At 47.4% G+C, this 13,172-nt stretch overlaps 6 protein-coding genes across 6 annotated transcripts; 3 read left to right on the top strand and 3 right to left on the bottom strand.

The window, feature by feature from the left end:
• Window positions 1-466: 466 nt before the first annotated feature.
• BGW36DRAFT_388475 (uncharacterized protein) lies at window positions 467-1,970 on the bottom strand. The gene is made up of 3 exons (XM_046217231.1): window positions 1,310-1,970; window positions 1,064-1,206; window positions 467-968 (listed from the first exon to the last, which is right to left on the bottom strand). The coding sequence occupies exons 1-3, from the start codon at window positions 1,811-1,813 to the stop codon at window positions 611-613; spliced, it is 1,005 nt and encodes a 334-aa protein (XP_046067615.1). The 5' UTR covers window positions 1,814-1,970; the 3' UTR covers window positions 467-610.
• Window positions 1,971-2,188: 218 nt separating this feature from the next.
• Window positions 2,189-4,374, top strand: BGW36DRAFT_388474 (putative amino acid transporter). The gene is made up of 5 exons (XM_046217230.1): window positions 2,189-2,420; window positions 2,476-2,570; window positions 2,633-2,722; window positions 2,777-3,596; window positions 3,665-4,374. Exons 1-5 carry the CDS (start codon window positions 2,289-2,291, stop codon window positions 4,169-4,171), a joined length of 1,644 nt encoding a protein of 547 aa, XP_046067614.1. The 5' UTR covers window positions 2,189-2,288; the 3' UTR covers window positions 4,172-4,374.
• A 135-nt stretch (window positions 4,375-4,509) lies between these two features.
• BGW36DRAFT_327959 (metallopeptidase MepB) lies at window positions 4,510-7,489 on the top strand. Its single transcript, XM_046212763.1, has 3 exons — window positions 4,510-6,323; window positions 6,371-7,017; window positions 7,075-7,489. The coding sequence occupies exons 1-3, from the start codon at window positions 5,007-5,009 to the stop codon at window positions 7,265-7,267; spliced, it is 2,157 nt and encodes a 718-aa protein (XP_046067613.1). The 5' UTR covers window positions 4,510-5,006; the 3' UTR covers window positions 7,268-7,489.
• Window positions 7,490-7,500: 11 nt separating this feature from the next.
• Window positions 7,501-8,681, bottom strand: BGW36DRAFT_388471 (uncharacterized protein). The gene is made up of 3 exons (XM_046217229.1): window positions 8,339-8,681; window positions 8,208-8,282; window positions 7,501-8,121 (listed from the first exon to the last, which is right to left on the bottom strand). The coding sequence occupies exons 1-3, from the start codon at window positions 8,570-8,572 to the stop codon at window positions 7,651-7,653; spliced, it is 780 nt and encodes a 259-aa protein (XP_046067612.1). The 5' UTR covers window positions 8,573-8,681; the 3' UTR covers window positions 7,501-7,650.
• Window positions 8,682-8,974: 293 nt separating this feature from the next.
• Window positions 8,975-12,149, top strand: BGW36DRAFT_53950 (uncharacterized protein). The gene is made up of 2 exons (XM_046222404.1): window positions 8,975-9,218; window positions 9,267-12,149. Exons 1-2 carry the CDS (start codon window positions 9,109-9,111, stop codon window positions 11,830-11,832), a joined length of 2,676 nt encoding a protein of 891 aa, XP_046067611.1. The 5' UTR covers window positions 8,975-9,108; the 3' UTR covers window positions 11,833-12,149.
• Window positions 12,150-12,465: 316 nt separating this feature from the next.
• BGW36DRAFT_432068 (uncharacterized protein) lies at window positions 12,466-12,819 on the bottom strand (the record flags this gene model as incomplete). Its single annotated transcript, XM_046221076.1, has 1 exon — window positions 12,466-12,819. The coding sequence occupies one exon, from the start codon at window positions 12,817-12,819 to the stop codon at window positions 12,466-12,468; it is 354 nt and encodes a 117-aa protein (XP_046067610.1).
• Between the last annotated feature and the right edge of the window lie 353 nt (window positions 12,820-13,172).

Here is a 13,172-nt window from a genome sequence, read left to right as displayed (position 1 = left end):
AGGATAAAGTCCCACTTAAGTTGTGTTGGCCCCAGAGTCCACTGGTATCGTTATTAACTTATTATTCCTCCTAATCCTAGCACTACGAGGAAATTGGAATGGTCGAGGGTCCGGACCGTGCGGAAGACACGGGAGGACCAGCTAGTTTGTGGCGTAGGTGGTCGAATGCTCCAATCACCTCACGTCGATATCAAGGAAATGGTGTGCTCTCTTGGAGGAAAATGCAAACCAATCAACACAAGCCTTAGCCTTATCTGTTGTAACCTTGACAATATAAGTCAACACCTTTAGGCTAGAAGACAAGCGCATCCTTTGGCCGAGTGAAAATTACGAACGCGCTATAGGAACAGGGATCAACATTGGAAAGCTTGACTATGCGCCCTTTTCTTAGATACTGGATCTCAACCCCGGCTTGCTCACCCGGAAGTGCTTACAACAGATCCCATTGACTCACTAGGAAGTTAGTATAAGACGGTTTCATATGAGTCTATGTTCTTGAGCTAGTGCATATTTACAAAATGCACACTGAGTAACATACACATTTCCAGCCTATGATATACGCATAATCCAGATAACTACTGATACAGAGGTGATAAGGTTTTCAGTAAAATCATTCTTCCCCCCCTGACTCCACCCCATACACCGTCTCTGTATGCACCTCATACCTTGTGGTGACCTGAATCTGCCCCGGCATTCCCACAGAGTCGGTCAACCTTTCCGAAGAAAGATTGTAACCCGCAGTAGTGCGATCTTTAAGAGGGATCGATGCCGACAAATCTCCATCCAGCCCAAATCCGGTTTCAATACTCGAAAGGAAATTTCGCAGGTATAGGACACACGTGCACACTAGACAGCTGCACTGGATAACCTGCGTGGTCACGGAAACGGTCCATTCCGCAAAGTAAGGGTCTGTGGCGGTCGAGACGCTATGCCACAGCACCATATCAATAATGCAAGCTGCAATTGTACTAAAGGAGAAAAAGAAAAAGAAAAGGGAAACCAAGATTAGTATGACTGTTTCAGAAAAAATACAGCTAATGCTGTATCGATTTGTATTGCTCACCATATCCGTAATACGAAAGGAGTGGAGACCACAACCTTGTGTGAGATAGGCCACTGTACCAGGCCGATAATGTAGATAGGTATGAAGATCAAGGCGGCCTCGGTGATGATGTTGTACGCATCGAAGACGATCCACCATACGGTCTGTTGCATAACAATGTAAGCATATTGTGTATGAATAATGGAGCTTTGGTTCTGCCCCATCCTTTCCATTCGATTGAGAAAATTAGTTCCCAGGCTGCCCTACCCTATTGATACACCTTCCAGAAGCGTAATCCCATGTTTTCGGCACCGAGCAGGAAAAGGAGACCACAAAGATAGAAATAAAAGTAAAAAGAACAACAAAGAGGCTGATGCCGTGCATGACTTGATTGTGTCGTTTATTCGGGGATATTTTGGCTAGAAGGAGAAGGAGGGACAGTTTCGACAAAGCTAAGGACACAACGTAGAGGACGTTCGCCGCCATGGCGGCTTCCGTGATCTTGTTCACTTTTTCGACAGACAAAGTGTCGAAGGGTTTTCCAAACCCATCTGCCGCTCGGAGGATGGTAGCCAGCGACTGTGCGGCGCAAAAGCACAATGCACCTGTGAGTAGATAGTCATCGATTCCAAAGCGCATGGCCTGGCGCGATATCTTGACAATGGAGCGTATAATGTAGGCAAACGCGGCGAGGACGAGCAGTAGCCATGTCACGATGAGGATCAGCGGAGATTTATTTGTCGCGGTGATCTGAACGCCAGGGGTGGCCATGACATATGATGGTAGTTTCAAACAATAATTAAGGACGAGAGAAGACAAAGGCAAAGTCAGGGGTGAAGATCTGAAAATCAAGGTGTGAGAACGAGTCAAAGGAGAGGTGTATGGTTCTGGAGACAAGGCCTTCTGCTATGGATGGATATACTCGATGTGCCACGGGATTCAGGGCAAACTGCATCTTCCATGTGTTTTCCTGGCACTTGCATGATACCTGGGTGGTTGTAATAATACAGTAAAAAGAAGTATCATGAGTACTTAGGTAGTATGCTAAATAGGTTCTAGGCCGGTATTTAATTTGGTATCCCTGCACCTTCAGGGCCTGCTGCTACATTGCTACGTTCTCTTTTTTTTATTTTGCTTTTGTACTGAATTGTTTGTCTTCCTTTCTTTTTTTCTTCTTCTTCCCCATAGAATTCCTCAACTCTCATCTCTAAATTTTTCATAGCTTTTGTACACTGTGAACTCTATTATGGATGCAATTGAGCTCCAAACCAAGACCAACGTCTCGACCGCGCGCGAGATGGAGGGCAAGTCAACTATGGACCGCGAGGAGCGCGACCGTGCCCATCTCTTGAGACTGGGTAAGCGACCTGTTTTGAAGGTACCCCTTACCATATACGAGATATATCATGTTTACCCGCTTATGCAATGATCAGCGAACGTATGGCTTCATGGCTATCCTCGGTTTCACAACCACCATCCTCGTCACCTGGGAGGGTGTTCTTCTAGTTTTCAACATTGGTCTAGAAAAGTATGTCGCATGATCCTGGTGTTACGTATACAGAGAGTGTCTAGCTAAGCTAATCAATACAGTGGCGGCCCTGCTGGGATGATTTATATGTATCTCTTTGCCTGGATAGGCGCATGGTGTACCTTTGCCTCACTGTGTGAACTGGCATCTATGTGAGTATATGAAAATACAACATTCAAAATGAGCGCAAAATCTAACAGATAAAGGGCTCCCATCTCCTCTGGTCAATATTTCTGGGTCGCAATGCTGGCACCCAGCTCATGTCAACGTTTCCTGTCCTATCTGACTGGCTGGATGACATCCGTAGGCTGGCAGGCTCTGGTCGCCTCGACGGGTTACATTGCCGGCACGCTCATTCAGACGTTAGTTGCCATTACAATTCCCTCATATGAAGCGACTAGTTGGCGGGGACTTCTTATCATCTATGCAGTGCTCCTGTTTGGCTTCATCATAAACACCATCGCCCGTCGATTGCTGCCAACCCTTGAAGGCCCGGTTCTGTGCATCCATATCTTGGCCTTCTTCGGTGTGCTCGTTCCACTGTGCGTGCTTAGTTCTAAGCGCGACGCGAGTGAGGTCTGGGCCTACTTCGTTAACGAGGGCGGCTGGGACACACAGGGACTCTCTACCATGATCGGCCTGCTCATGTCCATCTTCCTGTTTACTGGTGTCGACGGCGCCATCCACATGTCTGAGGAAATCAAGGACGCTGCAGTCGTCGTGCCGCGCTCCATTATGGCCAGCATGGGTATTAACGGGGCCTTTGGCTTCGGTATTTTGCTCGCTGCACTCTACGCCACAACCAGCATCGATGATACCCTCGGCAGCGAGGCGGGTGAGGCTGGGTATCCCTTTCTATACGTCTTGCAAACTGGAATTGGGTCGCTTGGTGGTGCGGTGGCCATGGGCGCCATCATCGCTGTGATGCAAATGTTTGGTAACATCGCTGATATGGCAGCCGCCTCGCGTATGTGGTGGGCTTTTGCTCGCGACAAAGCGATTCCCGGCTGGAGCTTTTTCCTCAAGGTAATACACCACCCAAATCTAACAACATACTTGAATGTCATTGATTTGGCTGAACAATCTTCTTCCAGCTGGATTCTCGCACCTCCCTACCCGTTCGCTGTATTTTGTTTACCGTTGCTGTGTCTGCCTTACTCTCCCTGATCAGCATTGGTAGCGCAACGGCTTTCAACGATATTGTCGCCCTTGTCACATCAGGCTACTACTCCTCTTATCTCATGGCGAGCGGACTCCTTTTGTACAGACGGTTGACAGGAGCCATCGTCCTGCCAGACGTGGACGACTCACCATACGAGCCGGTCAACAACGTCGGGAGACGGCTCGTCTGGGGTCCCTGGCGCATCCCGGGCATTCTGGGCATTTTGATCAATGCATTCTCCGTCATTTACTTGACCATCGCTCTCTTCTGGTCCTTTTGGCCCTCGTTTTACCCTGTCACGGCTGAAAACATGAACTACAACATTCTCATCATCGGAGCTACCTTACTTTTGTCGATTGTCTATTACATCTTTCATGCACGGAAGGAGTATACTGGCCCGATTGTCGAGACAACTCCATCTGATTTTGTGACACAGTGAAAAAATGGCACATATGGATGTATCTCTATGCTGGGTGGTGAGGGTGTAACCTATATACAGTACTAGTCCAAAAGTATTCGCGTTTTTAGCTGAACGCGCACCCACAAAATTTACCCTTTCTTACCAAAAAAGCATTACTCCTCCAAATATTAGATTATACGTCCAAATCGTTCAAAAATATAATAAAAATTAATTACGCTCTATTTCCTTATTAGGAATAATATCAATATTTAATATACCACTCTTTAGCAGCCAAAATAGCGTTCTTATAGTGGATATATATAGATCAGGCTTCTAGATTCTTTTAACCTTGGATAGTGGTATATTATATGTACGGCGATGCAAAGATGATATCTCTATAAAATAAAGGAGTGTCGTTAGTATTTGAGAGATTAATAATTAATAGCAACCACATCCAGCTCTGTGCTGCGCTGTTTAGGCTGGGACGCAGGAAAGGCTTTTGACTGTGATAGTGACAGACCCACGAGACGTGTAGGTTGAGACGGTCCCACAGCTCGTGTGGAGACAACACACACTCCTCCGACGTCGTCATCCCAAGATTGACAAGTCGCTCAACCTGCATACTACTACCTGTGCCTACCACAAATTACCCAAATCCACCGTGGCCACCACATTCGCTCTCCCCCGCCTTTCCAGACCGTCCCTGTCCCTCATCGTATTCCTGCTCGTGCTGGGCATCTCAATCATCCTGGCTCCTCCGCTCCGCCTCTCCCCCGCCTCATTCCGACTAAGCGCGCTGGTGCAACAAGTGCAACGGCCATCCAAACAATTCATCCGAAGACAAAATCCCCTCCGATCAATAACTACCGCCAGCATGGCTCCAGATAAGCTCCGCGCACCCCCGCAATCCCCACCCTTGTTCGTCGCTACCCCTTCCTCCATCATCGACGACACCAAGCGTCTCATCACCCAGTCCCGCAAGATCCAAGACGATGTCGCCGGCATCGTCACCGCGGACTCGGCGACCTTCAGCACCGCGCTGCTCCCGCTCGCCCATGACGAAAACGCCATGGCCCTGGAGGCCCATATCCTTGGCTTCTACCAGGCTGTCTCGACCGACCAGAAGCTGCGCGATGCGTCCAGCGAGGCCGAGAAGCTGCTCGATGACTTTGGCATTGAGACTGCGATGCGCGAGGATCTATTCAAGCTTGTGGATGCGGCGTTGAAAAAGGGTGAGAAACTTGACCCTGAATCGCAGCGGTTGCTCGAAAAGGAACATAAAGATTATATTCGTAACGGGTTGGGCTTGCCGGCCGGCCCGAAGAGGGATCGATTCAAGGAGATCAAGAAGCGATTGAGTCAGCTTAGTATTGAGTTTCAGAAGAATCTAAATGAGGAGAATGGCGGGATCTGGCTTACGCCGGAAGAGCTGGATGGGGTGCCGGAGGATGTGTTGTCGGGGCTTGAGAAAGGCAAGGATGAGAACGAGGGCAAGATCCGTCTGTCGTTTAAATATCCCGATCTGTTCCCGACGCTGAAGTATGCCAAGAACGCCGAAACTCGCAAGCGCGTGTCGATTGGGAATGAGAATAAATGTAACCAGAACATCCCGTTGTTCAAAGAGGCGATGGTTCTGCGTGATGAGGCCGCGCGATTGTTGGGTTATCCTAACCATGCCGCGTTCCGGATTGAGGATAAGATGGCTAAGACGCCTCAGACTGTAAACACTTTCCTGGGCGACTTGCGATCTCGGCTGGCTGCTGGTGGATTGAAGGAGATTGAGAAGCTGAAGCAACTGAAAAAGGCCGATTTGGAGTCTCGCGGAGAGAAATTCGACGGCCACTATTTCCTCTGGGACCATCGATTCTACGACCGTCTGATGCTTGAAAAGGAGTACCAATTAGACCATCAGAAAATCTCCGAGTTCTTCCCTCTGCAGACAACCATCCGCGGCATGCTGGAGATTTTTGAGAAATTGTTTGGTCTGCTTTTCGTCGAGGTTACGGGTGATGACCGGAGCAAAATATCGCCATCTGGAAAAGGCGAGGATATCGTCTGGCATGAGGACGTGCAGTTGTTTAGTGTGTGGAATGATGCGTCTGAGGGCGGCGGCTTTGTTGGGTATCTATATTTAGACTTGCATCCCCGCGAGGGCAAGTATGGACATGCCGCCAACTTCAATCTGCAGCCTGTAAGTCCCCTTCCCCCCTTTTTGTCTGTTCTGGCCTAACATCACAGGGCTTCATCGACGCCAACGGCAACCGGAGATACCCTGCCACAGCGCTGGTCTGCAACTTCTCCAAACCCACAGCCAAAAAACCCAGTCTACTCAAACACGACGAAGTCGTAACTCTCTTCCACGAACTCGGCCATGGAATCCACGACCTCGTTGCGGAAACCAGATACTCTCGCTTTCACGGCACAAACACGGTACGCGACTTCGTCGAAGCACCTAGCCAAATGCTCGAGAACTGGTGCTGGACCCCTTCCCAACTCAAGTCGCTGAGCTGCCACTACTCGACCCTATCACCCGAGTACCTCAAGGCATGGCAGGAGTCTGCGGGCGACAGCAGCGCGACTCCGCCAGCCCAAAGCATTCCCGACGATTATATTGACAGCCTGATCCGCACGAAACACGTCAATGACGCCCTGTTCAATCTGCGCCAGCTGCACTTCGGTATCTTCGACATGACCATGCACGAGCCCGCCTCGCACGAGGCCATTGAGAAGCTCAACCCCACTGAGACATACAACACGCTCCGTCGCGAAATATCACAGATCGAGGGGCCCGAGGCATTAGGGGAGGGCTACGAATGGGGCCATGGACAGGCGACATTCGGCCATTTGATGGGTGGCTACGATGCTGGGTATTACGGATATCTAAGGTCCGCCCCCTTCCCCTTCATATTCAGTTTCTATACCAATACTGACTTTCATTGTAGTTCTCAAGTCTATTCGACAGATATGTTCTACACGGTCTTCAAAAACCACCCGATGGATCCCAATGAGGGCCGCAGGTATAGACATATGGTGCTCGAAAAGGGCGGTAGTCAGGAGGAGATGAAGACGTTGGCAGGGTTTTTGGGGCGGGAGCCAAAGACCGAGGCGTTTTATAAGGAGTTGGGGTTGGCGTGATGGAATAGTTACACGAGCAAGAAAAACCACGAAATAGCGATGACGATTTCAGTGTTCGTATGACGTGGTGGTTAAATTATATGTTATCGATTGGTCTGAATAGGAGGTAGATACAGATCAAGTCTAAACAAATAAAGCGCCATTCATTCACATCATCTACTTCATTTGTACTATACAACTGCTCTAATAGCACTTGACACTTTTACATCGCCGCGTTCCCAATTAGGAAGGAACGCGTTATTTATATATGTATATTATATGAAAGGTGTAAATCTATAGAAGACACAGAAATAAGACATAACGGCGCAAAGACATCGTGAGGACCGGTCACGTATCTACATCGCCCCGACGGTTTTCAAGAACCCCCACCTCCGTTATTGGAGCTAAGCAAAGACTTTGTGGACTCGCCGCTCGTGGGCTCGACGGTTGTCCATCCGGTAAAACATCCGCTTACAGCCTTCGGCAGTACATGGAATGTCTGGCGCACTAATATGCAACTTGAGATGGCGGCGGAGGTCATTGGGTCGCCCAAAGGTCTTTGTGCAACCTTGATGAGTGCAGTGTACCTTTTCTTTGCGGCGATTGTGGTGTTGAACTGTGGAATTGGATGGTGTAGGCCGATTGTTATTGATTAGGTTGTTTTCTGGAGTATGATCAAGACCGACAAAGGGTGAAGTGAAGGTAGCGTGCTCTCCGTTCCACTCGAAGGGGTTCCTAGTTGCTGTAACATTGGCTTGAAACAATTGATTAAAGTAAACGCTTGCAGTGCCATCTCCAGTGCTCATTGCAAGCCATCCTAGATCGCTGTAAACAGCCTTGGCAGCGGTATGACTGACAGACACTGGGTAAGGAGTCTGTCAAGGTGATGTCAGACTGGTGCCAGTTTCGTTGTGGACATAAAGTTGTCAATATCGGCCCTATGAAACAATAAATGCCATACCATGAGGTCTTGGAAATTGATAGGATCAATGGTATCGCACAAAGTATGATTCATGTCCAGGCTGGTGTCAGACGGCTATCGATTGCATTAGTTTGAAGCTTGCCTTTGGGTACCAGATGACGAGAACAAACATTTTTTTCAGTTTCTAATTTTGACAGCCTCTCCATTTCTAACAATTCAGCATCAATATAGTCTTGAAGGCCATCCAGTTCGTTCTGAGGTCGGTGGGAAGTCATTGTCAAGAATGTTGGATATTGGGGCAGACTTGGGGAAGCTTGGGGGCAGACTTGGGGAACTCCACCATTTATACGGCTGGAAGTAGGGCGCAAATCAGCTTCAGCCTCGCGCCTCGTCCTCAGCCCCATGTCGTCCCCTTATACGGAGCATTATTCGAAACAGTAGGCCATCGGTTTATTCATAGGATAGATGCGAAAGCGAAAATATCACAGATGCGTGTAGAAAGCTATCCGTTTCGCTACATTGTTGATTCCGGAATTCTAGGCAAAGCTGCCCTATTATTACGGGTTGGGTGGTATGTTTAGTGTTATTGAAATACGGTGGGGGTAAGCTATATCGGCAGTACGAGAGCTTAGTGGAGATCTATTGGTCTACACAGCTTACCGCCTTTTTATGATTCGGCTGAGAAGTTACACAGTTTTGTAATTAATTACGTGAAATAGAAAACCACCATCAATTCCACGGCACGTGATGGCGGCAACAGAATCACCCGCAGCGACGGAGGTGATTTTGCCTTCGATTTCATGCAGGCTTAAGGCTGGATTTCATTGTATATCTCATTTCATCCCGACATGACATGATCGCCACCAGAATTTCATGGCTTTTCAACGACTACCCCCTGACAAGCTGAACCTAAGCGTGGCTCACGGAGTTTACCTACAGGATGGCCGAAGGCTCTGTACCAAATCAAGAAACAGTAGTAAAGACCGATCCAGTACCTATATTTCGATGTGACATATGTCAAGCAACGTATGCACGCCCGGGCGATCTCAAGTATGTTACACCTGACATGACTGTAGATGATTAATCTGACAAGCTAAGCCGCCATTTAAAAAAACATACACGCCCCTACGAATGCGATGAGTGCGGGTCTAGGTTTGGTCTAAGATCAGACCTCGATCGGCATCGAAGAGCCCTTCATCGCTCAATAGTCACAAACCGGACATATTCATGTAGTATGCTTGGCTGCACCAGATCTTACATTCGAAAGGACCATCTTATTCGGCATATGAAAAGTCACCGGAAAGAAACCACTCACGACAAACTTCTTGATGAAGGTCATGATCATGCCCCTCATGAATCTGCTACCTCATCAAATACACACTCGGATTCATCTGGCCTACTCTGGGCTGTACCTTTCCCAAGGAACCCCTCATTTGTTGGCCACCAGGAGATTCTCGACAAACTCCATCATTGCCTCGAGACAAATGATGTTCACAGATTTGCTCTTAGTGGCCTTGGAGGGATAGGCAAGACTCAAATAGCTCTTGAATTTGCCCATCAGATTAAAGATAGACGATCTGTTTTCTGGGTACCTACATTTAACGTGGACGCCTTGCAACAAGCGTATACAATGATTGCCCATGAGCTCCAAATTCCTGATTCAGAAAAGGAGGAGCACGACATCAAGCGACTTGTACAATATCGCTTGAGTCAGGAAGCTAGCGGCCCATGGCTGCTTATTCTTGACAACGCAGATGATATGGACATGTGGTTTGGTAATGATGGGCAAAGAAGAGATTCACAGACCCTGATTGATTATATGCCTAAAAGTAGTAAAGGAACTATTCTCTTAACAACACGAAACATGAAGGTTGCGGTTAAGTTCGCCGGTACACATATTTTTCCAGTGAAAGCGATGGATGATACGTCAGCAACGCAGCTTCTGGACCGAAGTCTAATCAATACTTTAGAGGAAATCAATATTTTAGAGGACGAAAACAGAAAGGAACAAATAATTCAGCAGCTGGGGTCTCTTCCTCTTGCGCTAGTGCAAGCCGCCGCCTACATTAACGAAAACGATATTCGACTGTCTGAATATTTGTCTCTTCTTAATGATAAAGAGGCCGTCATCGAATTATTGAGCGAAGACTTTGAAGATGAAAGGAGATACCGAGGAACGAAAAACGCAGTAGCCACAACCTGGTTGGTCTCGTTCGACCAGATTCGAGATCTCAGCCCGTTGGCCGTAGATTATATGGCTTTCATTTCTTGTATTGATCCTGATGCAATCCCCATCTCTCTCCTACCTCCGGTAGGGTCGAGGAAAAAGGAACTCGATACAATTGGAATACTCACGGCATACTCTTTTGTTGAAAGGAATTCCCATGGCGACCACCTCAGCGTTCACAGATTAGTACAGCTTGCGATGCAAAATTGGCTGAGGAACCAGAAATTGCTGGCTTTTTGGATACCAAAAGTTATCAGCCGCCTCAATGAGATCATGACTATTGACGAGTATGGCAGTTTCGAATCATGGAGGCGATACTTCCCACATGCACGACATGTCATTGTGTTAGCTGGACTTCGCCAGTCAGCTGAGATTAATATACAATTCCTCGAGAAGTACGGTCTATTTCTATTAGCCGACGAGGATTTCAAGGAGGCCGAGAGAACCTTTGAGGTTTTGATTCAAGAAGCTAATATCCAGCTGGGACCAGACCACCATATTACGCTAGATAGCATCAGCAATTTGGCGTCGGCTTACAGGGGCCAAGGACGGTTAGCCGAAGCTCTTGCGCTGGATATAAAAGTAATAAACACGATGAAAACGGTTCTCGGCATGGAGCACCCTTCCACACTGAACGCCATGAGCAACCTCGTCTCAATATATCAGAATCAAGGAAGATTTGCTGAAGCTGAAGTACTAGAGGTAGAAGCATTAGAAACAAGCCAGAAGATTTTTGGCTCAGATCACCGCTTCACATTAACCAAAATGAGCAATTTAGCGGTCATATGGAAGAAACAAGGAAAACTTACAGATGCTGAAAAGTTAGAGATGCAGGCATTGAAGACGAGGCAAAAAGTCCTAGGCTTGATGCACCCTTCTACAATGACTAGCATGAACAACCTCGCCACGATATATCAGGAACAAGGTCTGCTCGCAGAAGCTGAAGAGTTGCAGAGTCAGGTGGTTGAGAGAGCAGAATCAACACTAGGCCATCAACATAGTTTGACACTAATGAGCATGAGTGACCTCGCCTTTATCTACCAAGAACAAGGACGATTTGATGAGGCCGAGCACTTAGCAATGCGAGTGTTACAGGCTAGAAAAATAACCCTAGGATCTGAGCATCCGTCTCTATTGGTCAATATGGACAATCTAGCTTTTATATATAAGAAGATGGGGCGGTTTGAAGAAGCTGGCAAGTTAGTGGAAGAGATTCTTGAGACGAGTAGGAAGGTCCTAGGCCCTGATCACCCTTATACATCAGCTAGTTCGGGAAACCTCGCGTTAATATATCGGAGCCTAGGGCGTCTGAAAGAGGCCGAAGCACTGACGTATGAAATTGATTCATATACAAAGACACCTCGTGACGCCGCCTGGATCAGGCTGGAAGGAGCCATGGTGGTTGAAGACAAGATTCAGAATGAGCTGTTCGCTTAGATCTGCTAAGGACCACCGACTTTTAGTAGGTAGCGAGATTTCTTTAGATACAGCATTATAAGTCGTCGAACAACATATGAAATTAATATAATGGATGTTGTATTTGGCTTGCATTTTCAAATGTCATACCAAATAGAATTTGAAGACTCCAGAACTTGGCAAGTCGATATTTCAAACTTGTATAGCCAGGGACTAATGCTCCATACTAGTTGGTTGTGAGTTTCTTTGTCGTAAAAAAAGCGCAGACGATCATTAAAGTGTTATTATTGGCAGCCGGCGAAATAGATGTCAATGACAGTTGGCGTTCTAACATTTGAGGTGGAAATGTGAAAATATTCATCGATTCTTCTCAACTACTGCATCAAAAGACCTTCTAGATAGTTTTTTTTGGCGACTAAAATTCGAGGACCTGCGAACTTCATAATGAAAAGGATTGTATTGCGTGTCGTATGCAACGAGAAATTCCTGCCACTTTGATGAGGTCGCAATAAAATAAGCCAAGAAAGATGGACTGGTCACGATAATCATGCCAGCCTCCAACAACGGGTGTGGCATCTAGAAGATAAGTGAAACAGAATTGTAGCATCAAATATTTTGAAGAGGCCGCTAGCTTCATGAAAGCCAGGATGTCCCTTATGTGTCCCTACTATCAACAGAAGCCTGCGTTTCACCGTGGTCATCCTGTAGTGGGCCGTATGATCCAGGTTTCGACGGTTTCGATGGTTTAGACGGAGGATGTCCAATCAACCCATGCGGAAGGGAACTTTGCTCTGCAACAACAGTACCGTGTGGTCGAAAATGAGTGGCATAAGGTGTGGTGGGTTTGGGTCCTGGTAAATGAGACGGAGGACCACTCATGCTCTCCTCATCGTACAAAGTATCATAGCGATTCAATCCAGCATTACGGCATACCACAACAATCGCGATGGAAAAAATGACCATTAAGATGATGAGAATCAGCGCGATGACGATGTTCGGCTGAACCATGCTGGCGCATCGGGATTGACGCTGTCTCGCGCCCCTTGGCGAAAATAATTGTGGGGCTTGGTTGAGATTCAAAGCGAGGCGTTCGTCACATTGGTGATATATTTAATTATATACTAGGAGTATGAGGGAATATAAAGCATTGCTTTGCTGCCTGAGTTTGAAGATATACCAAATCGGGAGCGATGTAAACATTGGAAACGATGGTTGGCGCAGCAGCGGGATGCAGGCGCGTCAATACAGGGATTACAGAGTCGACCAGCCAGTGTTGACATATCGTATGCGCCTTTAGCCTCATGAGGCGCCAGCCTAACCCAGGTCATCACATCAGCCCAGCGCCACGTATTACCGGTAAT

This window comes from Talaromyces proteolyticus (genome assembly GCF_021365285.1).
Source record: "Talaromyces proteolyticus strain PMI_201 chromosome Unknown BGW36scaffold_12, whole genome shotgun sequence".
In the NCBI taxonomy this organism is placed as follows: domain Eukaryota; kingdom Fungi; phylum Ascomycota; class Eurotiomycetes; order Eurotiales; family Trichocomaceae; genus Talaromyces; species Talaromyces proteolyticus.
The sequence above is the reverse complement of the archived record's forward strand: the minus strand, read 5'-3'. Positions and strand labels throughout refer to the sequence as shown.